The sequence below is a fragment of the Gallus gallus genome, chromosome Z (genome assembly GCF_016699485.2).
Source record: "Gallus gallus isolate bGalGal1 chromosome Z, bGalGal1.mat.broiler.GRCg7b, whole genome shotgun sequence".
Taxonomy (NCBI): Eukaryota; Metazoa; Chordata; class Aves; order Galliformes; family Phasianidae; genus Gallus; species Gallus gallus.
Genome location: NC_052572.1, coordinates 38503958 through 38526986, shown reverse-complemented (window position 1 = coordinate 38526986; position 23029 = coordinate 38503958). Strand labels below are relative to the sequence as shown.

At 45.0% G+C, this 23029-nt stretch overlaps 2 protein-coding genes across 5 annotated transcripts in view; one reads left to right on the top strand and one right to left on the bottom strand.

The window, feature by feature from the left end:
• CEP78 (centrosomal protein 78) overlaps positions 1-2232 on the bottom strand; it is a 53359-nt gene extending 51127 nt beyond the window's left edge. For both annotated transcript variants that reach the window (XM_046905924.1, XM_015280361.4), the window contains exon 1: positions 1898-2232. The gene's annotated coding sequence lies outside the window, so the exon portion shown is untranslated. The remainder of the gene's footprint in view (positions 1-1897) is intronic.
• Positions 2233-5983: 3751 nt separating this feature from the next.
• The window catches only part of GNAQ (G protein subunit alpha q), a 118502-nt gene continuing 101456 nt past the window's right edge, over positions 5984-23029 (top strand). For 2 of the 3 annotated variants that reach the window (XM_040655550.2, XM_046905376.1), the window contains exon 1: positions 6491-9459. Coding sequence is in view for 1 of the 3 variants with exons in the window: in NM_001031427.2 (NP_001026598.1) it covers positions 6121-6256 (136 nt within the window). In the remaining 2 variants the exon portion in view is untranslated. Of the gene's footprint in view, positions 6257-6490; positions 9460-23029 lie in introns of those variants that run through there. The other variant, NM_001031427.2, reaches the window with a different exon arrangement.

Below are 23029 nucleotides of genomic sequence, written 5' to 3'. Positions count from 1 at the left end.
ATATGTGTAAATATGAGAGAACTAAAAAGCCTCGTACCCTGACATCTTTCGCTGATGGCACACTCACTTTTATTTGTGGTGTTGATACCTGAGTCTGTAACGACCATGTGTGGTGTATGCTGGAATTGCACCAAGAATACCCAGTTATTATTTACTCTGCTATGGAATTATTCAGGCAGAATAATAAAGAAATATTTGTGCTTCCGTTGTTGTTGTAATGGGGATCACTGTGTACTTACAGTTACATAAAATGTATTATGTGCCATGAATACTTGATGCCAGTTAGAAGGAACGTTGTGCTTGCACTCAAATGCAAAGTGTTTTTTGAAAACACCAAATCTCCCATACTTACTGTTTACCTGTCTTTTGTTTCGGCATTTCTCAGACTTAATGTAAAAAATGATACAGTGCAACATGATACTTCTTTACAAGTCAAACTTTGGTGTAAGGCTGTGAAATGTATTGTGTCATGCTCTGCTTTCAGCAGAGCATCCAAAAACAGTCTTCCATTACAAAATTATAGCCAACGTGACAGTTGTCACATTGTCACATTCTAATGAAGTACGGATCAGGATTAAACCTCGGTGGATACATCATATCTCAGAATCACAGAATGGTTTAGGTTGGAAGGGACTTCTGGAGGTCATCAGTGGCAAACGGATGATGGAAGGAAACATGAGTTAATACTTTCCACTGAAATACATAAAGAACCGTCTCTGCTTAGGTGCTTTGTAACTCATTTCTCTCTGTCCTGTGACACAGAAAGAAAGAAATAAGGCAGAATTATGGCCTACCAGCTTAGACTATTGGCTAGGATGTTTTTGAGGACGTAGGATCAAATATCCGATCAACAAAGGACAGGATGCACACAATTGCACTGTGTATGTTAAATGTCTTAAATGGAACTGATTTAGATGGAACCGGGGTCTAATGCTATGTCTGATGATGGAAAATAGTGTAATTCCATTGAAGATGATGGAGGTACTGAAGTACTGAAAAAGTTGAATGAAATCAGAATGAGATAGCATGTACCCAAGAGCAGACTATCAGGGGAAGTGTAAATGTTAAGGGTAGGAAAAAATGCTTGAATAAATAATCCAAACATCTAATTTCATTAACATTTGTAGAGGAAGGATATCCATCCCTCTCCATCCGTTCTCCCACCAGGGAGAGACGTGTTATGAAAGATTTTGCTGAAACTTTTGTGAGGAGATTTTAAGCTATGCAGTTAACAAATCCCACATCATACAAATACAGTAGCCCGGATGCACAACTACCATCCATTTCTTGATAAAGACAGCTGATGAACAACAGGACAGAAGCCACCACATGGGTCACCGGTGGTAACACTGAACACTTTACCATCTTTCTTTGCTGAATTGCTTTGGTATCATGATATCAGATAGTACTCTACTCATCTTACAATCTTGAATCATACTAAGTGTTATTCTTTCAGCACTGTTCCACCAGGCCTGTGCGGTCTGTGTGGCACCTGTTGGCTGATGCATCTGGTCCAGGAGGTAACTGCCTCAAAAAGGCGTCCTTACCGCCCTTGGCTATTTCCCTTTCCCAGTGCCAAAAGCCTAACACACTGTAACGCTGCGTTAAGGAGTTACATTAGCTGGTCAGGACCAGAGCCTATAGAAGAAAGGGCAAGGGTGGGGTGCTGCAGAGCAGGATAGGGCAGGGAATCACAGGGTGATGGAGGGCATTAGTCTCCCTCTGCTTCTTCTGACCCACACGCCCACAGAGTGGACAGACCCCCTACCCGCGGCAGCCATCTCGCCCCCGCCCCCCCCCCCCCCCCCCCCGCACTGCGGACCGCTCAGCCCCGGCCCGCTGCCCACGGCCTCAGCGCCGAGCAGGGCGCTCTGCGGGCCCGCAGTTGCCATGGTACCTTCTTGTTCTTCAGCCTCTCCCTCTCCCGCCATGGAAGAATAAGCCGTGGAGACTTGTAACCTGCCCGGAGCCGAGGCTTGCACAGACATCAAAGAGAAACACCATGCCGTACGGTGGTCTTTTACCGTAGGATTTTCTCTCGAACCAAAGAGCAGTCCAAAGGCACACCACGTCCAGGCGCGCTCCGTTTCGTGGCCGGGACAGGCACAGCGCTGCGAGGGCGGCCGACAGCACACGGGGAGCTGCTCCCGACGCGGCTCCGCGGAGAAACGACCCTCGCTGCGGTCCCCTCGTTCCTCAGCGCCCCGTGCGGGGCGCTGCCCGAAAGGGGCCGGGGCGGCGCGCTCTGTGGCCGGCAGGGGGCGCCGCGGCTGCGCCGCAGGGACTGCCGCCCCGAGGGGGCCGCCGGGGTCGTGGTGCCGGGGTGGGTCGGGGCTGCAGAAGCTGGAGGTCCCGCTCTGCGAGCGCCTGAAACCAGCCGTGTGTTCAGGCGACCTGTAGAGACAAACGGGTGTCTGCTGCTTAAGGTCGCAAAGGAAAGAGCGCAAAAAAAAACCGCTGTGCCCCGTGAGCGCGCGCTGTGCGACGCTGCGACGCGCCGGGTGGGCACGGCAGCATCCCGCGGGTGGTGGTGGACAAAGGCAGAAGTAAGGCAGCCTTTGGGGAACGATCAAAGGTTGCACAGCTCTTGCACTTCTGCACAACGAAGTCATCAGTAAGAACTTCTCAATGTGCACATAAGCAAAAGGAAATAAACTGCAGAAACGTACTTCGCGTAAATTAAATGGACAAACGGTTTCTTAAGCCCTACCGTGGTCAGCAGTCTGACTGCTTTGTTTGGTCTTTGGCAGACACCTGCTACCTGAAAATGGGTAAGCACTGGGAAACGCTGGGAAGGTGAGCTGGCAAAACAAGGCACATGGGAACAAACTGATTGTTTCAGCTGAACATAATGGCAGATGCTGGATGTCTCCTATAGAGAACCAGCAGGTACTGATTGTTTTTTTCTAACAAACAAGCAAGCGAGAAAGAAACCTAAAAAGCAACAAATCAGGAAGGCATCCTGGAAGGGCAACTTGCCCTGTGCAGACGCTGATGGCCTCAAAATTAATGGCAAGTACTCAGAAACAAGGCTGGAATGTTCTTGTGCGAGGCACTGTGAAAACATCCGGATGCTCTATGGCAACAACAAGCACCTGCAAAGTGCTCCTTTTCTTAGGGCTGCGTGCTGCTGCGCGTGATCTGCTGCGGGAGCCGCGGGCTCAGGTGCTGCTGGGTCCTGTCAGAACATCGCAGAGTGTGCCTCATGCAGAGAGTGACAAGAAACATCCTTGCACCTGCAAAGGGAAGAGATTCAAGTCTGTGTAAGGAGAGGCACAGAGATGGTACAGTGGTCGGTGGTTCCCCAACTTCTCTAGGCTTCCAAGCAAGAGCACCGAGGTCTCGGTGCGCTTAATGCTGCGCTCTGCTCCCCGTGTCCGCCTCACTTTTAGCTTTTAATTTCCTGTGGCAGCACACAGCACTAAAGCGTCTCACAGGCAATGGGTTGCTATGAGCCATGAGCTGGAGATGGCTTGCATAGAGCACTATGAAATTATTAATGTTACGGGGAAGGCTTATCAGGAAGTATCTCCGCAGGATTAGGTGGCAGTATGGATGGTATCTATGGATCATAATTACCTCTACGGGTAATAACGGCATCTGTCATTTACTCATAATTCCTATTAAGATAAAATATTTATAAAGGGTGTTTCGTGTTTCAAAACAAACGCCAACCATTATGGAGATGAGGGCTGGAGAGAAACTTCCTCGTGGGTTTATTATCATGTAATTGTCCATAATGGGGGTTCTTCTGCTTTCCACTAAGTCGGAGAGCGTGGGGCAGAGCAGCGCTCAGTGGCTCTCTGTTGGTGCTGGAGCCAGGCAAGAAAGCACCTCCATTAGAAACCCGAAGGTACTTACCCAGCAGAGATTAAAATCCAATGATGTCAGTGGGAGCGGTACCTACATATTACATTTATGGCCCCCTGGGTGTCTTTTCTCATCAAAAAATGCAGAATTAAATGACAGTTTTGTATTTGAGGTACACAGAGCACCGTGCATAGAAGAGAGCTGGTTAAGAAAGTTGAGTCAGACTCGTCTCCCGGGGATGCCACAGTATTGCCTGATGACTGCAGCGCCCTCAGGCCGATGGATGGAGGGTCCACCCGCAGGTCACAAACTCACGGACCCCTTCGCTCAGACCCTTGGTGCAGCCCTGGTGCAGCCGTTCCTCACTGCTGACCCGAATGCTGTGTGCCATGTGCTAGGCACAGTCCTGCCACACATACAGAACGTCTCCTGCTGCCTGTTCTCGGGCTGCAGGTCTGGCCTTTAGAAATGGGCTCTGATACGTTTAGAATTAATTTTACCAAGAATTTCTTCCCCCTTGGTCTCCTGCTAACATTATTATTATCATTATTATTATTTTTTTTTAACGCAAGTCTTTGTCTAAAATTCAGTCTCTAAAAATCTTCACTGAATTTAGTACTAAGGCACTAACCCAGGGACGTCGGATAGACAGACAAACACGTTGCTACACTTCAGTACAAAACCGTAGGTTTTATAATAGAAACAATGCCTTTACCGAAGTATCATTTCTGATTGATAACCGAGACATATTGATACGCAGGGATAAAGAAGGGCAATTATAACACCTTTCTAAGTTCCGTTCCCACACATCGGACATAAAACCCTGCCTGGAGCTAGGTAGAAAACGTTCGTTTCCTAAAGCAATGACAAACATATTTTGCACTCTGGGAATTAATTGACTGCACAACTGCATTACGGGGCTGAAAACTGCGCTCTCCGCTTCAATCCCCACCGCGTCCCGCGCTATGCCTGCGCTGCCAGTCCGCGCACGAAGCATTCGGAACGCACCCGCGGACCCAGAGCCGCGGTCTCCGGGATGGGGGTGCAAAGGGCACGGCGCGGGGAGGGTGGGGGAAGGCCGCACGGCCGCCCCCCAGCCGGCTCGGAGCGGGCACGGCGCTGCGGCGGACAGCGCGCCGATCGTGGCGCGGGGGGACCCGGGGCCGATAGCGGGGTTTTGGTGCGGGCGTCCCAGGGCAGTGCGCGGTGCCGCTGGTGCGCGGCTTTCTGCGCCGCAGCACGGCATCCATCCCCGCACTCGCGTTTCCCTGTGAAGGTGGAAAGTCGGCTTCCCCCCTCCCTTTCCCTTCCCGGGAATTTCTGCGTTTCCCCTCTCCCGCGAGCCGCAGCCGTGCAGGAGGATGGAGGAGCGCGGAGGAAATGTCCGCCGGCGCCCAGCACAAGGGCGGCGAGGCCCCGCGCGGCAGCGCCGGGAGGAACCGCGAGTCCCCGCAGTCCGGGCCGGAGCGGCCGCCTATCCCTGCGGCCGCCGGGCGCCAGTAGTCGCGTTCCGTTCGCCCCCTTCTCTTTTCCTTCTCTTTTCCTTTTCCTTCTCCTTCTCCTCCTCCTCCGCCGCCGCCGCCAACGCCGCGGGGGCGCACGGGGGCAACGGGGTGAGACCGGGCTGACCGGCACGCACGAGCGCTCGCCCCCTGCGTGCGGCGACGCGGGGGGGGGGCGCGGGAGCGGCGCTCCGCCATATTCCTGCCTCACCACGCCCGCGGAGCCGAACCATTGAAAAGCCGGGCGAGCCCGGCCCCCAGTGCCTGCTCTTCCTCTCCGGCGGTTGCTCTCCGCCCGCCCCCTCTCCCGTCTCCTCTGTCAGGGCCGAGCAGAGCCGAGCCGCGGTAGCTCAACGGCAGCGGCTGTCCCCGCCAGAGGGGCGGGCGAGGAAGCTCCCCCGCCGGGCGCAGCCGAGGTCGCTGGGCTCCGGCTCCAGGGCGAGGGCAGCGGCCGGGCGATGCCCGCACGGAAGCTCGGCGGGCGCTAGCGCTCGGCGGCGGACGGGGTGGGCGCTGCGGGCGACGGGGGCGGCGGCCGCCGGGGAGTTCGGGGCTCGGCCGGGGAGCGCCGCTGCCGCCGCGGTGGAGGCGTCCGCGCCGTTCGGTGCATGATTGAGAGGAGAGGAGGGGTTGGGAGCGGCGGGGATCCGAGCCGCCCTGCCTCTTTCCTCGCCCGCGTGCGGCATCGAGGCGGTCCCCGCGCCTGCCTTGCGGTGCGCGGTGCGGGCTCCGGCCGGTGCGGGTGTGCGAGCGAGTGAGTGCGTGCGATTTTAGGGGGTGGGGGCTGTGTTTGAACCAGTTAGGAAGAATGACTCTGGAGTCCATCATGGCGTGCTGCCTGAGCGAGGAAGCCAAGGAAGCCCGGCGGATCAACGACGAGATCGAGAGGCAGCTGCGCCGCGACAAGCGGGACGCGCGCCGGGAGCTGAAGCTGCTGCTGCTCGGTGAGTGCGGCTCGGCGCCGGCAGGCCCGGCCTGGCCCCGCGCGGCTCGGCTCGGCGCGGCACGGTGCGGGCCGTTCCCGGCTGCCTCCGGGGAGCGCGCCAGGGTCCCCGCGGTCGGGCCTGGGGCGGCGGCGGGGCCGGCTCGGCTCGCCCGGGCTCTCGGCTCCTCGGCCGCGGCCCCGCCGGAGAGCCACCGGCCCTGCCACCGCGGGGCGTGGGTGCCCGCCGCGGTAGGCTCGGTGCGGGAGGGAAGCGGCCTCCAACATGGAGCTGAGAGCGAGGGACGGGAGGGGCGAGCGTCGGGGTGATGGGGGCTCGGGGGGAGCTGCCCTGCGCGGCTCCGGGAACGGGCGTCCGTGTCCGCCCTGCTCCGCGGCTGTTGGCTCGCTTCTCGCATTTTTATTTGTTGTGTCTTTTATTTAACGAGGTAAACTGGGATAAGGGGCTGTGCTGGGGTTGTAGGGCGACGTTACAAACGGAAGAGAAACCACGAAGGCCAGCGTGCGGGCAGGGAGCGGAGAGCAACCTGAGGCGTGCCGAGGATGACAGGATCCCGTAGTACTTTTGGAGCCCACCCACCCGTCAGGAAAGAAAATCCTCGGCATTGTGTGTCTCTCCTTAGAACGGAGGCGGTTGTTTTGGAGCTCCAAGTATGCAGCGGCGATACTTATCTAGTAGGAATTTGGCTTCTGTTAAAATGAGCCTTTTAAATTAAGATGTGTTTATCCACGTCCTGTGCTGTGGCTGTGCAGTCGCTGCCCGGGGTCGCAGGGCCCACAGTGTGGTGCCTCTGAGCTCTGAGGGAGGGCTGCTCTCATGGCCTGTATGTGGGGCAGGGTGCGGGACAGAGGTTAGGCAGCGCTTCCCTGTGCAAGTGCTGTTTGCTGCTCTGTGAGACTCACTAAACATTCACAGCCTTCCTCCGACACGGAGGAAGGTTTGGGGCTCCTCAGCTGATGCAGACAGTGGTGGAGGTGGATGTGGATGTGGCTGGCGCTCACAGTAATGGCGTTCTGTCTCATTACTGGCCTGGTTCTGCCTGGTGACTGTTGTGGCTGTTTGGGAATTCACGGTAAGGATGAACGAAAGTAGATACCGTCCATACGGTTGGACAGATGCGAGCTTAAGTATAATTACAGAGTGATGTACGCTCACTTCAGTGGAGACGGCTGGCATACCAGACTTGTTAACTCAGGTCCAAACTTCTTAAGTGTTTCCTTGTTTTTGTTGCAGTGAAGCTAGAGTTTTCTCCCAAGCTTTCAAAACCACAAAACGTGTATTGAGTGACACCGATAAGCTGCCCAGGGGGCCCACCCACCCAATGCTACAGGCTATCTGCTGACCCAGGGCAGACAAGGAGCTGCCTGGGCAGTGCTGGAGTGGCTTACTGAGCTGCTTGCAGGAATGCTTTCTGCTGGTGTCGGTGTACTGTAGAACCACAGAATGGCCTAAGTTGGAAGGGACCTTAAATCCCATCCAGTTCCAACTCTCTGCCGTGGGCAGGGCTGCCACCCATCAATTCAGGCTGCCCGGGGTCCCATCCAGCCCAGCCTTGAACGCCTCCGGGGATGGGGCATCCATGGCTTCTCTGGGCAGCCTCTGCCAGTGCCTTGCCACGTCTAATCTAAATCTCCCCTTCTTTAGTTTAAAGCCGTTCCCTTTTGTCCTGTCATTATCTGCCTGTGAAAAAGTTGGCCTCCCTCCTGTTTATAAGCTCCCTTCAAGTACCGGAAGGCTGCAGTGATGTCTCCCTGAAGCTTTCTCCAGGCTGAACAAGCCCAGCTCCCTCAGCCTTTCTTTGCAGAGAAGAGGCGGTGTAAGCCAGGTGTTCTGATGTGCCAGGGGAGATGTAAGCAAGAGGTGCTAGAGGCCAGGAGGGGTGGGTTCGATGTCCCGCTGGGCAGCATGGCTGGCTGTCTTTGGGTAACAAAACTGGAGCAGACGTTGTTAATGTGTGCACATTTTTGGTTTTTCTGTGTGTCACGCTGTTGTGTTAGGCTGGAAGCGTGTGTGCCTCTGCAGCTGTGTGGATTAACACTTAATGATCTCATCTTGTGAAATGCAGATAGTGGTGAACCACTGTTGAAGTCGTGGCATTGGGTAGAGGTTCAGGCTTCAATTTATAAACAAATTTTGAGGAGAAGTTTTCTGAATAGTGGTTTATTTTAGGTGAATGACAGGACTCTTTCTAGTCACTCTCACCGCTTCCCCAGCATCAGCAGGGCTTGGTTGGTGAGGATGTGGTGTTTGTGTGGGTCGTTCATAGGAGAATGAGAGAGACAGACGTTTTAAAAGTAGAAAATATTTATTAAAAACGATGAGACCGGTGGCATGACAAATGCCTGAAATTAGTTAAAGTCCCGTAAGGGACAGCGGAGTTCGTGCTAATTTAAAAATAAAAGCTGTCCTTCCCCCTCAAAACTGAAAGGGCTAGCATGCTAATATTGCTTGGTTTTGTCATGTTTCAGCACAAGCAAACTCTCCTATTTTTTCCAGAAGTTCCGACGTCTGGGTCCCTCTGTGTGGTGTGGGACTGAGAAGCCTAAGTGGGTTAAAGGCTTTTGAAAATGAGACCGAGGTGTATCCCCTGGCTCAGAGGAGAGAGCTAGCGCAGCTTACACTGAGCCGCGCTAATTGGCCATGCATGTTCTTCTTCACTTGCAGCAAGCCTGTGCTAAAGCTATTAACCTGAAAGGCTTTAAGGCACGGATAAGCAAATCTGTGCTGGATTTTTACTTCCACGTTTGAAAATCAGATGTATATACAATGTGGGGGGGGGGGGAGAAAAATAGCATTTTTGGATCAGAAGAAAAGTTGGGGGTTTTCTGGTGTTCCCCACACGTTCTGCCCACCTCCTCCCCCCCACCCCACTCCGTTGCCATTGCAGTGCTCCCCTGCAAAGTGAATTAGTTTTCTCCTTTCTCTCCCGGTTGTGCAAGTTACCATTACCGAGAGACATGCACGTACTGTGCCAGGTGCACCCTGCGTCTGTATTAATAATGATATCTTTTTTTCTTTTCGTAGGGTCAGAGTTCAGTACGCTAAGTCGCTTCTGGAAAACTTTTACTGCATGCTAAGATTATTCCTAAGTGTTAGTTTAAAAATAAACCTTCTCTGCAATTAAACATTAAAATACCACGTCTAGGTGCTTTGCTGTACATCTTTGCTTCATTTTTGGGGCAGGTGGGAACAGGAAAAAACTGGTGAGTTTGTTTGTTTGTTTTTTACTGTTGTAATTCTAAAGAGCCAGAACTTAAAACATACACTGAAGAGTGTTACAAAGGCATCGTAGTAGTTCTGCTAGCAGAACTTGGCTGTAACGTTTAAGGCACTTTGGAACAAATTCAGTCTTCCACTGAATTTGGTTTTAATCCCATGTATTTTCCAAATTCTTCTGGATTTCATTACTGCTGAACACTTTGTAAAACTACATGATTGTTCTCCAGAGCTTAAAGTTGTTAATATCCATCCATTGTTTGCTGTTAGCTGTAAAAGCACTTACATTACTTTTATAGCTGGGAAGAAATGAGATGTTTTAATGTGTTATATTGGTATATGCCAGACAAAACGTACAGCATTCTTCATGCTTGTGTTTTAAGTGTGCATTCACATACTTAAGCATACTTAAGTTCCATGTGCTCCAGTTTTTCTGCGTATCATTTTGTCTGTAGTCGGTGGAAATTTTGCTGGGTCTCAGAAAGCAGCACCTGGGACTCAATGATAGATTGTAGCCATAAGCCTTCAGTTCTGGACATCCCTGACTGTGTGCTGCATATATTTATACTACGTGCTGTTTTCTCAGAGCATTTTCTCAGGGAAATGCTCGGAGTGTCTAAGAAAATAATTCAGCAGTACCGTACTAGCTGGCTATGTCTGTATCCAGAAACCTCGGCCAAGTTAACTGTTGGAGGGGCTGACAGCATATTTACTGTTTTCTGTCCTTTTTGCTGGCAGAATCAGGTGCAAAACACATTTTTAAGAGGTGATTGTCCCTTCTGTCTGAGATAACAGAGGTGCAGTGCAGAGAGCTGCCTGACATTTATGTCCGTTCATTGGCTGTGTGTTGGCAAAGGAAGCAGGTAGAAGGTAAGCCATGTGAATTAGCATGGACGGCAGTCGGTTTAATGTGGAACGGAGCTTCTGGGCACCTGGTGAATATCCAGTAAGTGTGCAGGATATATGTGTATTTGCTTTCTTAGACCTCTGCCAGCCGAATTAACGAATCATGTGCAACTCAGTGAATTAGCAAGGACTTCAACTTTCTTTAGATAACTCTAGGAGGAAGTGAGCCCATTAAGTCAACAATGAAGCACGCTGGTCTTATATAATCTTTTCCTCAGCTGGAGAAACAAGCAAGCTTCCTTATTTTTACTGTAGCTGAGCTGCTCTGTGTGGTTTAGTCGAGCAGGACAGGGTGGCAGTTTCTTAACAGATGTTGCAGTAAATCTCTGCTGATGCATTTGTACTCAGATGTATGTTTTAAAGTATGTGAAAATGAGAATTCTGTGAAGTCACGCATAAATTAATTTCCTGTTTACATTATGTATATTGACTAAATCTCAGAGGTCTGGCCATGCATTGTTTGACATGTTCAGGAAGAAAAGAAAGAAGAACATTTATTGCAGGTGCTAAGCTTTTCAGGAACAGATTTCTGCTATGTACAAACATGACTAGCCAACCAGAGCAAGTCACACAATAGAGATGTGAATATTTAGTAGACATACATTGTGTGGCTGTTGATGTAAAGTTTCTGACCATTATTGAGCTTGAGGACCATAAATCTCACACAGCAGTTTTCCAATCATGTTCATTCGAAATTGTTTGGAGAAAAGGTCAGTGAATCCACACAAGTGTAATTTGAGGTATTATTTTTTAAACCCCTGAAGTAATCAAAGACTTTTTGTTGTATCTCTTTCAGTGCTCTTTAGAAGAGCAGTGTACAGTAGAGAGGCTCAAGTACACCTTGAATATGTCAAAATATGTCTTCCTTGGTGAAGATATCAACTGTGTTTGGGAAAATGACACAAATGTATATTCATCCCCTATATTTTTGGTAGGCTGTTTTGCAGCTGCTTATCTCGGTGTCTTCAACAGCCAAACTGGAAAGACAATAAACTGTGAGGTAGGTTCACACATTTGCTGTTGATTAGCAGTATGTTCTACTTGTGGAGCTATTAACTTGGAATGCTGGATGTTATTAACAATCACTCAGGCAATGATTTGAGGTCAGTTTCAGGCATGTGCCTGGGACCAAGTGTTCTGGAGAACTTTGGAGTCTCCTTTACAGTCCTGCCTTGTGTTTGGCTTTGTCGTCTTTCCCTCCTACAGTCTGGAATCTTTGTTCAGGTAGGCAGTATACCCTGCTTAGAGACGGAAGTCAAGTGGTAATGCACATTTCACTCCTGTGCACAAAGGAGAAAAACGCTGATATTGGGTAGTACATTCTGATTGACTACTTTCCATGCTCTGTTAAATAATTAAAAAAAAAAATAGCTAAAACTGTAACCTTATTTTGCTATCTTATATGTATTGGTCCATCCTCCCACTCGCACTGAGCACTTTGAAATTAGTTTAGCTAGGTACCACAGTACACATTTACAATAGTAAAGTAAGCAAATACTTTATGTACACATTCTGATGTGTTGTAACTGGATTGATAAGTATCTCTATTGATTATATCTTCTAATGTTATCCTGGATGCAAAACACCTTGATGTATTTTATGACATATAGTTGTGTATGCCTGTATATAAATATCATTTGTTATGTACAGGCGTACAGACATATATAGACATATATATTTCTTAAACATTATCCATTTTTTTATTTGTATCTATTGTGGTTGGATATTTAGTTTGCCGTGCTTAAAAGGGGTTTTTTGTTGCTTTATTATTTTTATAATAGCTTTATTATTTAAAATATATATTTATTTATTGGCTTTATTTTAGAAGTGATCTACACCCACTGAAGCACATAAGAACTAGCTTAGGGTTTCAATAGTCAATGAATTTTTCTTATAAGTCAGAGAGCCAAGGGACTCCAAATTTTTCTCTCACATTAAAGAACAATATGAAATTAGTGCAGAAGGGAAAAGCATGTGCTGAGCAGAGAATCTCTGGAGAAAGCACATTTGGGTGTATGCTGCAATGTTAAGAAGTTATAGTTCTGCTTTTTAGCTTCTTCACATTATTTTGTTGGTGTATAATGCCAATGCTGATTTCATAAGAACAAGTATTTCTTTTGAAATACTATGACAATTTGCAAAATTAATCCCAGGAAGGTGTAAAATAACTTGGCACAATGGATGTGATTAGTGGTTATTAGCTTTGTTGCAGTAACAGAGAACTGTAAACACTGAACATTTTATTATCATTATTTTTTTTTCCTGTGCTGAATGGTGAAACACTCAGGAAAAATCTGTTTTTGCTATGTATGAATAGCTCTTACGGGTACAGTTATGGACATATTTTAGCATTCACTTCTTATTTGGTCTAATTACAAAATGTCTGACTGGCACAAGCCTCAAGCAGGAAAGCAGCATAAAACGGAGTGGGATCTTGAACATAGGAGACACTAGCAGGCCCTGTATGCTGTGTTTCTGGCATCAGAGTTGGAAGCATGAAGCAGGCTGTAAGTATGGCTAGCCCCTTCTGAGGAAGCTGGATGCATTAATGCTGGAGAGCACAAATTTAGGAGATACCGTGGTTTTAGTAGTTTGGAAGTTACTGGGGGAGTTCCAGGAAGAGCCAAAATGTTTTTTGATCAAAATTGAAGATTAAATCTTGAGTGTTCTGGTTGCACGTTGTGCCCCCAGTAAGTAATGTTGATATGGAGACTAAACTGAAGAGTAATTGTCTGAAGATATTGTCTTTTGTGGGCTTGTGGAGGACAAATTGCACGGAACACTCAAACTATTTAATTTGCACGCTATGCTTAGTGTTCAGAGCTGGGTCTGGACTGTAGAGTTTTATCACAGAGCCCTTGTGTAGATGCAGTTGCCAGCAGAGAAGTGCTGTTGTTTCTTTCTGCGTTTGAGAGGGTGGTGTGTGTCTGTGCCAGAGGCAGAAATGGAATACATCAAACAAAGGTTTGACCGCTCAGTCAATCCACAGTGGAGGTTTGCCTCATCCTTCCCTGAAGGGGACATGATGCGTAGTATGTACGTAGCTTGAGGAAAGCAGTGGGACATGAGACGGCTTCTGAAAAATTGAACCTCCTCATGAGGAAGGTGAAAAAGATAGCAGAGAAAATATCACTGCTGCCTTTGTGCAGCTGAGCTATGGCCATGGTGTTTGTAAGATAGGTTGACCTGCCCTGCACGTGGGAGAAGTGGTTAGGAAAGGGTCTGAACAGTTTTGTCTAGTGCCTGGGGCTGGGCCTGATTTCATCTTAGAACAAACAGATGGATTAAATGCTCATCCAAGGAACTATCATCTTTGATTATGTATGCCTATTTTATATCTTGGAAAATGGGATGGTGGTTCTTGTCGAAATACTTTGGGATTCAATTCCAGCTATCAAAAATACATTGACAGGGGATTTGTTTATCTTTGAAAAAAAATAGTGAAAGGAAAACAGTTAGCATTTTAAGTACTTTTTATTTGCTTTTTTAATTCTGAAATCTTCAGCAAGAAATCAATGCGGTTAGATCCTTATCTCTTCTAAAGTTAACTGAAAGTAGAGCTCTGATGTTGGTAATTGTCATCAAATGTGCATCAGAAGGTGTTTTTGTTTTTTTTTTTTCTTGGATGTGATTACCTGTCTTCAGGTTAACTATTCTGTAGGCATTTGGCATGGTTGGACGTGATAGATACCCAACCAGTTTCAGATTATTTCAGTGAACAAGAGTCGAGAGCTTAGAATTTACTAGTTTAGTTACGATACAGCCGTGAAATCAAGACAATCATAGAATCACAAGGTTGGAAAGGCCCTACAAGATCATCTAGTCCAACTGTCCTCCCATCACCGTTGCTACCACAAGCTACTAAACCATATCTCGTAGCTCCTCATCCAGACGCCTCTTGAGCACTGCCAGGGACAGCGACTCCACCACCCCCCTGGGCAGGCCATTCCAATGCCTGACCACTCTCTGAGAGAAAAAGTTTCTCCTTATGTCTAATCTAGACCTCTTCTGGTACAACTTGTGGCCATTTCCTCAGGTTCTGTTTGTTGCCTGGGAGAAAAGGTCAAACCCCTCTTCATCACAACCTCCCTTCAGGAAGCTGTGGAGTGTAATGAGGTCTCCCCTGAGCCTTCTCTTCTCCAGACTGAACAATCCCAGCTCCCTCAGCTGCTCCTCATAAGCCTTGTGCTCCAGAGTCCTCACCAGTTTTGTTGCCCTTCTCTGGACATGTTCCAGGGCCTCACTGTCTTTCTTGTAGTGAGGGGCAAAAAGTCACTTTCTTGCTTACAGATTAATGAACTGATCCACTGTGTAATAAAAATGTCTTAAGTATGTTTTGCCATTCTCCGTTAGAATAAATATTTTGGACTCGATAATACTTAAATTTATGGCACAGACAACTTATTACTGCCTTGTCTTGTTCTTATGTCTGTCCCACTACCTGATCTGGTCGCTCACTGGTTGATGGTGTACTGCCTCATGGTTCTTCTCCAGTTCTATGCTCTACCAGCTCCAGATTCAAAAGTAACAAGATAATATTTGGCAAAAATCCTTATACCAAATGAGCACATTTATGTAAGTTAAGGTAACTTGCTTTTCTTTCCTTGTTCTATAAACCCCTATAAACTGGAGATTTTTTAACTCTTAGGTTTTCCATTAATGATAACGTTAATTATCTTGCTTATGTCAGAGGATCTTCTAAAAGGTGGCCTAGGGCTATTCTAGCCCATGTCTCTGGTTAAATGTGAGTCATTGTGGAAAGTCGAAAAGCGTTTCTGTAGCAGCAACTGTTAATTTACATGGCCAGAAAAACTAAAATGTATATAAATAGAAAACGATGCTGTAATTTCTTGTGATTTTGGGGAATTGATGAGGCTTGAGAAACTTAGGGTCAAATACGAGCTTTTATATTACTGTGATACTGGATTTACTGAGATGAAGTGTACTACTTGTGTCTTAGCAAGATCAGAGCAGTAATAGTAATGGAAATTAGATACTGAAAACGAAAGGAATTGTTCATGTACCTTTAACAAATTCGTATGCTGCCATCCATGTATGTGGCCAATTTGATGTTTCCCATTTTGGTACGTCATTTAGATGGCATTGAAATCAGCATGTGGTTGATAGCAAAGACCTTTTGAAGGTGTTTAAAAAAAAAAAATAGTTTCAGAAAAAAATCCACCACTTTTGATGCAGGTGCAATTGGACTGAGACTCTCAGGAGAGGAAAATAATGTGGATTTATACAGTACTTTTTACTTCTGCCTTTCTTGTTTTCTGTGCAAAAAAAAAAAGGAAATAATAGTATCCTGGAAACTGAGATACTCTGTAGTCCTGCTGTTGAAAAAGACCCATAAGCAAAACAAATGGTTCTACAGGAGCCTTTAAATAGCTTTGCTTAAACTTTTTTTCTCCTTTTTCTTTCATGCTTGTGTGTTAACAGATAGAGACACTTCAGAGAATTTTCAGACAGGCTGACAGCATTCTTGCTGTTTTGATCTCTCCTATCCTGAGGCTGCTGTTTTTTGTTGGCACCTGGCCATCATTAAGGAAGGAGAGATCTCCCAATGCAGGCCACCAGATAGCTGTCAGACCGACTTCTTGAGCTCTGCAGAGCTAGCCTATTGTTGAGAGAGATCAAAGTTCCTTTATCTCACTGCTATTCTGTGTATCCTCCAAGTGGGACACTCAAGTGAAATTTCATGGAGTTTCCGTATGGAAAATTGCAAGCATTGGACATAATGCCAAAAGAATTTCATATAAATCCCCTATGAGAAGCACTTTTGATATGTAAAAAATATGTATATTTTTTATAATCCTTTGAGATGGGGGGGGTTATCTTTGGCAGCCCCAAAAAACTCAGGTTGTCATTTAGAATATTTAATTCCAGGACATTCATTATTAATAAAACGTTTTATACTTCTTTGGCACCTGATTTCTGGATAGAATAGTATTTTTTTTCCCTCTGAAACTGCTTCTAAGCATACTATTTTTCTTAGTGAGACTAGAATGTAGAAAAGAAACCAAGATTTTTGAGTTGTGTTCTTTTTCATTTTGCTTTATTTATCTTAGCGTTGAAATGATAAACCGAGATATAACAAACGTTTACTCTGATCTTTGAAAAGATGCTTTTCACTTAATTGACTGTTTCTCTTCACCTAGATGATTTCATTAAAAGGCAGAGTCACCAACAGAAGTGAATTTGCTTTTATCAAAATATGTAATAGAGTATTTTTGGAAAATAGGACTAAGATTCATTGGCATTACTGAATTTATGTGTATTGACCTATAGTTAGGCATGTTTGATCTAGTTCTGATGGTAACATCCGTAATATTTTACTCTGAAAGATGGCTTGGCTTGTGATTGTCTTCATCTTGGCTGGTAATACCATCTGTGCTCATTGGAATCTAGAAACATTCTAGAAACAGAGTAATTTCTGTTCTCATGGGGTTTATTTGCTTAATTCCATTTATTTTTGCTTCTTATCTGTGAGACAAGATAATAACGAATTCTGAGTTTTGTTCTGTATTGAGTTGTACTACAGAGTAACACGCTATTATTAATTATTAAATCTAGCTAAGGTTAAGAACTAAACTTAGGACTATCTCTGAGGATTCTAGCCTTTGAACTGAAGCCAGATAAACACTGTGTACAGAATTTGCTAATAGCTTAATTGTGGCTGTACTCCCCGTGACAAATGCAAACTTGTGACATTTAACAGGAGATTTAATATGTATGCCGCAAAGTTGTTTCTCTTAAAGAAACTTCTGACACAAGCATTCCCTGGATGATGGTGTACTTGGGCTTGTGGTTTGCTTAAAATTTACTACTATGTTAGTTTTGCTAGTGCAGTTTTCAGCTGGATATTCTTGGGAAAATACCTGTGCTGAATCTTTTGATTTGTGGACTTCCTTTGTGTACAATTTTATGTAAAAATGTCAGGAGTATGGTGTTAAACTTTTATATGCTATATATATAATATATATAATATTTGTCCAGGGGGTTTTCCTAATAGTATAAAACCAGTAAAACAGGAGGAGACATGAACTCTTTGTTGTTTAAAGAGGGAAAATAATGTGGTGGTCTTTTTTTTCCCCCACGTGTACAGTGGTACAATAAATGTGAGTTATCAAGCTGGTAGGATGTATTCTTATGTTTGAATAGCCTGAGGGGGAGGGGGTAACATCATGCCTGTATTTTGTAATGCGTTTGCTTTATTCTTCAGTTATTTCTATCTCCAAGGAATGATGATATTTTCTGGAATAATCCACAGCTGGAGAAATGGGTCATCACCTTTCATACTTGTGTGTTTTGTCTTGTTTGCATGATACCAAGCTACATGGAATGCACTAATACCTTCCTGTTCCTTTACAGGGTTTTTTTATGTGCAAAGAGAGCCAGAACTCTGGGGAGTGGTTAGAAATACAGCCATAAGCAAGACGTTTGTTTTCATTGACTTAATATAACTGGTTCTTGTTTTCTTAAACAATGTTTCAACCTACCAATCTAGACTGTAGTTTACATATAGTGTTGCATTTTGTGTTGGGCTCATGGCTTTTAGGTTCCCCTACGTACTTGTTTTTTTTCCTTTGAATGATTATTTGGTTTTGGGGAGGTAGTGGTATTTTTTGTTTTACTTTTCAATCCAGAATTTGTACCACAAAAAGTTAGCAGCAGTTAACCTGTTTATTTACTGTGGAATATATTGTCTGACATTAGGTAAAACATTAAAAAACAAGCAAAAAAAAACAAAAAAAAACCACTAAACAAGCCATGATACAAATTCTTCATTCTCTTGAACTTTACGCTTACTAACAACCTTAAGAACAAAAGGAAGATGTCTTAAAAAAACAAACAAAAAACCTGAAAAGATAACCACACAAAAAAAGCCCTGTTCTTAGCTTGGTGGTTGGTCTGTATGGCTGCAGCTCTGGGATGTTAATGCTTAATCTGAACGATAACTGTAGAATGGGTTTCCTAATTCTTCAGTCATTAAGATCTCTTTTGACTCCTCTTTTGCTCTTTAGCATCAATGTTGAAATACCTACAGCAAGAATCAAACACTTGTGTATGGTTGCTTTTTTATCTTTTTTCTTTTTTGTTAGTACAAATACAGGACTAAAGTCTCTTTTCTGCTAGTTGAGATACCACTGCTGAGATGTCTGAAGAATTCAACAGCCTTCTTAGCCAATACACTAAACTAGTTGGTTTTGGGTGATTGTCTACCATAATAGAAAAACTCTTCAGAATAATTACTTTTCAGGGTTGATTCAACCATCAGTTGACAACCTTGCATATAACAGTATTCAAGGTGCACAGTCTTTGCCTGTTCCTCATTTACAGGTTAAGTTAATTACATGTCTGCATCATAACCTTTCCTTAATTTACCAATCCCCACCTGCTATGTCCCATAGTTTTTGTTGTTTTTATCCTATTTCACAGTTTAAAATCTTTCTTATACTGATCTAATATTGCTGGGATCCTGCTTATAAGAGAGCTATCAAAGAACTTTTGTGTGTATAATTTAATACTTACTGTTTAAACAACTCTAATTCATTTAATGCATGCTGTGTTGGGTTGTTGTATGACAACAAGTTACTCAGCAGATACCCAGTTCCTCTACTTTGTACCTTGAATGACTTTCAGTTGCATTTTATGTCTAAATCTAGCTTTCACTTGTAATTCTGTTTTTCACTGAAGCAGCTCTTGTGAAAAACATGCCTGTCATGTACCAACCTACTGGTCTTGGATTTCTTTTGTTTACATAACATAATGGAATTGAGTCTTGATCATGGGCTCTAAGTGTTACTCTTACTTGTCATTAATGCCACAAGTTCTTTGGCAGTATTTCAGAAGTATTTCTGCTTGGCGCTTTTCTAGGAAAGTGTAACTTCTAAACTTCTAAATACCAGGATTATTTGCCTGTGAACTTTACCATCAGTTAAGTGCTTAGAGGAGATAATGCCACATCCCCTTTTCATTAAAGTTAAGTTTTTAAGGACACAGTTTTTGTCACACCTTCCAGCCATCAGCCATGGCAGTAGCATTTGTGCCAGTTCTTCTGTTCAGTACTAAGGATCACTGGCAGCAAGCCAAATCTGAAATATGTAAGAAAGCTCTTCACTAAACTTTCACTCATGTAAATATTTGCTTGGATTATACCTTTCCTTTCTAATCTACATCCGTACATTAGCAGTTCTTTGGGTTTATTGCTTAGATATCAGAACATTTGTGCAAATAGTAAATTTTTTTCTCCTCTGACCTTCAACATTAATTCTGATTAAAAAGTGTACTTCTCTTAAGTTGTCACTGTCAGTACTGCAGTGATATTCAGACCTCTTTTTTGAATTTTTCCCTCCTTTTCTTAAAATGGAGGTAACTACATTCTGCAGTTTTATCTTCCATACTAATCTCATGCTTAGTCCCCATAGCAGAATTTCAGCATCTTATGTTCTCTACCTGTCTTAGAGTTCTCCTCTAGGTTATTTCTTTCTAGTATGAAATGGAAAATGTTCAAATTTGATGTAAGGGTATTAAATGTGGGTTATTAAGGTGTTTACATTTTGCAAGATACACATCAATTTGTTTCATAGTAAATATGAAGTGCTGTAAGTGGCTACTCAGTGGTGACTCAGCAAATGTTCAGCTTCAGTATTGTCATCTGTGTTACATACAGAAGGGCAAGTCCCTTGCACTATGCACATTCAAATAATTGTCTGTCCCCGATGCCTGTGCCTACACAGTGGGACAAAGGCTTCTCCTTTGCACTGCTTTTGGCTCCACTTCCACCTTTGGATCCACCTCAATCGCATTATAGGACTGTATGCCAGTTCCTTAGTGTAAGGGGCAGGCAGTGCTTGGTGAATGCTTAGCGACAGCTGCTTAGCACTACTGTGAAATTTGTGAACAGCTTCAGGTTGCACCTTGAGACAGACTGACTTCAGAGCTCTGTTATAAGGGTTCTGCATCTACTGTAAAGGGACTAGGTGCCTCCTTAGGAGCTGCATGATTATTGGTTATCATTATGGCAAAAGATGAGTGTGCCAGGACTTAGCTGCAGTTGGAAAGCTGGGATGTTTACGGGGTGTCTTCTCTCACTTATCACAGTCTTACCTTCACACTTTCATGGAGAGAACTTAATCTCATTGAGAAGAGAATTGGAGGCTGATGGGACTAGTACCTGTGAGAGTAAGTTCTCTTGTGTGTCTGTGGAGACCAGCAGGTTTTGCAAAACTTTCAAACATAGGCTAACACAGCTGGAGCATGGTTGGAACTTGGCTCTTCTTCTCCAGTGCTGACTCTTTTGTAGCCTGAGTTCCTCTATCCCTGGAAAAATGTTTTCTTCATCTACTGAAACTCTTAGGCCTCTGCTCATTCTGCCTGGTGAACAGTGAGTTTGCAATTAGGCTTTCCGTTACAAGAGAGGCATGACCATCCTGGAGAGAGTCCAGCAAAAGGTTGCATAGATGATGAAAGGATTGGAATGTCTCAGCTTTGAGGAGGGGCTGAGAGAGCCAGGGCTGCTCAGCCTGAAGAAGAGGAGGCTCGAGGGAGAGCATCTCACCAAAGCCTATAGATACCTGAAGGGGAGGATGCAAATAAGACAGAGCCATTCTCTTTTCAGCAGTGCCCAGTGACAGGAAAAAAGGCCTTGAGCACAAACTGGGATGTAGGATTCTGTCTGAACACCAGGCAGCACTTCTTCACTGCCTGTGTGTTGTGGAGCGTGGGCCTAAGTTGCCTGGAGGCTGTGTGGTCTCCTCCTTGGAGATTTTCAAAAGCCACTTGGTTGTGGGCCTGGGCATTTTGCTCTGGGTGGCCTTCTGGAGCAGGGGTTGGGCAGAATGAGCTCTACAGACACCTGCCATCCTCAACCATTCTCTGGTTGTGTGAAGTATGGTGAGTGTGCTGCAGATATATTTCACCAGTTCATCTAGGCCTTTAACTAGTGTGAGGGGAATTCTGTAGCATTCCCATCTCTTTGTGCCACCTTTCACTTAACAGTTGCTCCTCTGCTTATGAGTGTACAGAAATTATTTTGTAGATGCTTCTGAGCTGTTGTAACTGGCTACATGGAGGAAAAGTAGTGAAAACCTTAGTTGCGCAGCTTGGAGGTCTTTCAGTAACATGACAGTGTTTCTTGGGGAGTAGCAGGCCATGCTGCTTAAGCTTGTCTTGTAGGGTGGGCAGTAGGGTAGTTTGTTACCCTGCATTCTGGGTTGCATTGGGTAGCATAGGGCTGTCTTTCAACAGGTCACTGAATATCTGCAGGACTGAGGCAGGTTGTAGCTTCAAGGAGTTGACTGTAGGCTAAGGGTCAGCTTCCCCAGTAGTGTCTGCATTGTTATGTAAGCCATTACAGTATAATGAATTATGAATCATTATAGTTGTGGCAGGGTTGAAACCCTGCAATTCAGGCACATGCACTTAGGCAGTGCCCTAACGTGAAATGTGAGATTCTCATGAGGTGATAGCTAGGCAAGTACAAAAACACCCTGATAAATAAACTTGAGTGTAGTCATAAGCTCAGTTGTTCTGCCCTGTGCACAGGAATGCCCTGTGTGGTGGCAGGAAACTCCCATCTCTTTCTCTTTCAGCACTTGTCACTAACAGAAGTATGCTGCAAGGTCAGGTCAGGAGATGATTTTCAAAGACCAGGGTCAATTGTCTATGTAAAGTAGATATGTGAAGGAAAGATGCAAAATGCATCTGTCCACAAAGATACAGAGTTTCAAATAGAAGCCTATTTTAAAATGCATACCAATGTTTGTTAAAATGTCTGTCCAATTGAGGTTATCCCAAGATTATGTGAGAAGGATGGGAGTTGAGGAGAAATCGATATGCCAAACTGCATAGGAATAGGAATCTTGACCCATCTGCATGTCTCTTTTAAGGTAAAACTGCTACTCAGTGTTCTTGTGGTAAGTGGGCAGTGAAGCCCTTGGCAAGGTAAGAGGATTGAATCTCAAAAGAGGGTAGACCTCCTTTATCTGTCAGGTAGTAATCTCAGTCAGCTATATGCCATTGTCTTCTAAGTGTGGGAGGTATGGTTGTGGTTTTTTTTTTCTTAATAACCTGGTATGTTTGAGGATTTTTATTTTTGTTTTATTTTTAAGTTCTTTTGAGCCACCAGTATCTAGGATTTCTTTGCATCTTGGCCTGAATAAGCAAATGATGTTTCCCAGGCTTTCCTTAGCTGATTCAAATAATGGTAATTAGTGGAATCACCGATTTGAGACTTCACTATTTTCTTCAATTTCTTTGTGAAGATTAATAAACGAAAGGAGAGACAAATCCATTTAAATGATGGGTTGTCCTTGTCCTTTCCCAGTAGTCTGCTTCAAATGTATTATTTCTTAGAGCTTTTGTTATGCACTCTTCCAGCAGGCAGGTATGATGACTTTGTTAATTTTCTGGTATATGGTGCTCTGTGATGAAGTACACTGGAATATCCAGATTTCCTCCACAGAGAGGACCATAGTGAGGAATTCTAGAAAGGAATGTTTAAATTCAGGTTTGAAGCTGTAAATGAAAGTTCTCCCCTTCTTTCTATCTTCCCTTCCCACTCAAGACTTCAACAGTCTGTTTCTTAGATGCCATAGATCAGGGCCATTCTCTTTTCTAGTCTGGACAGTTAAATTTAAAGAGACT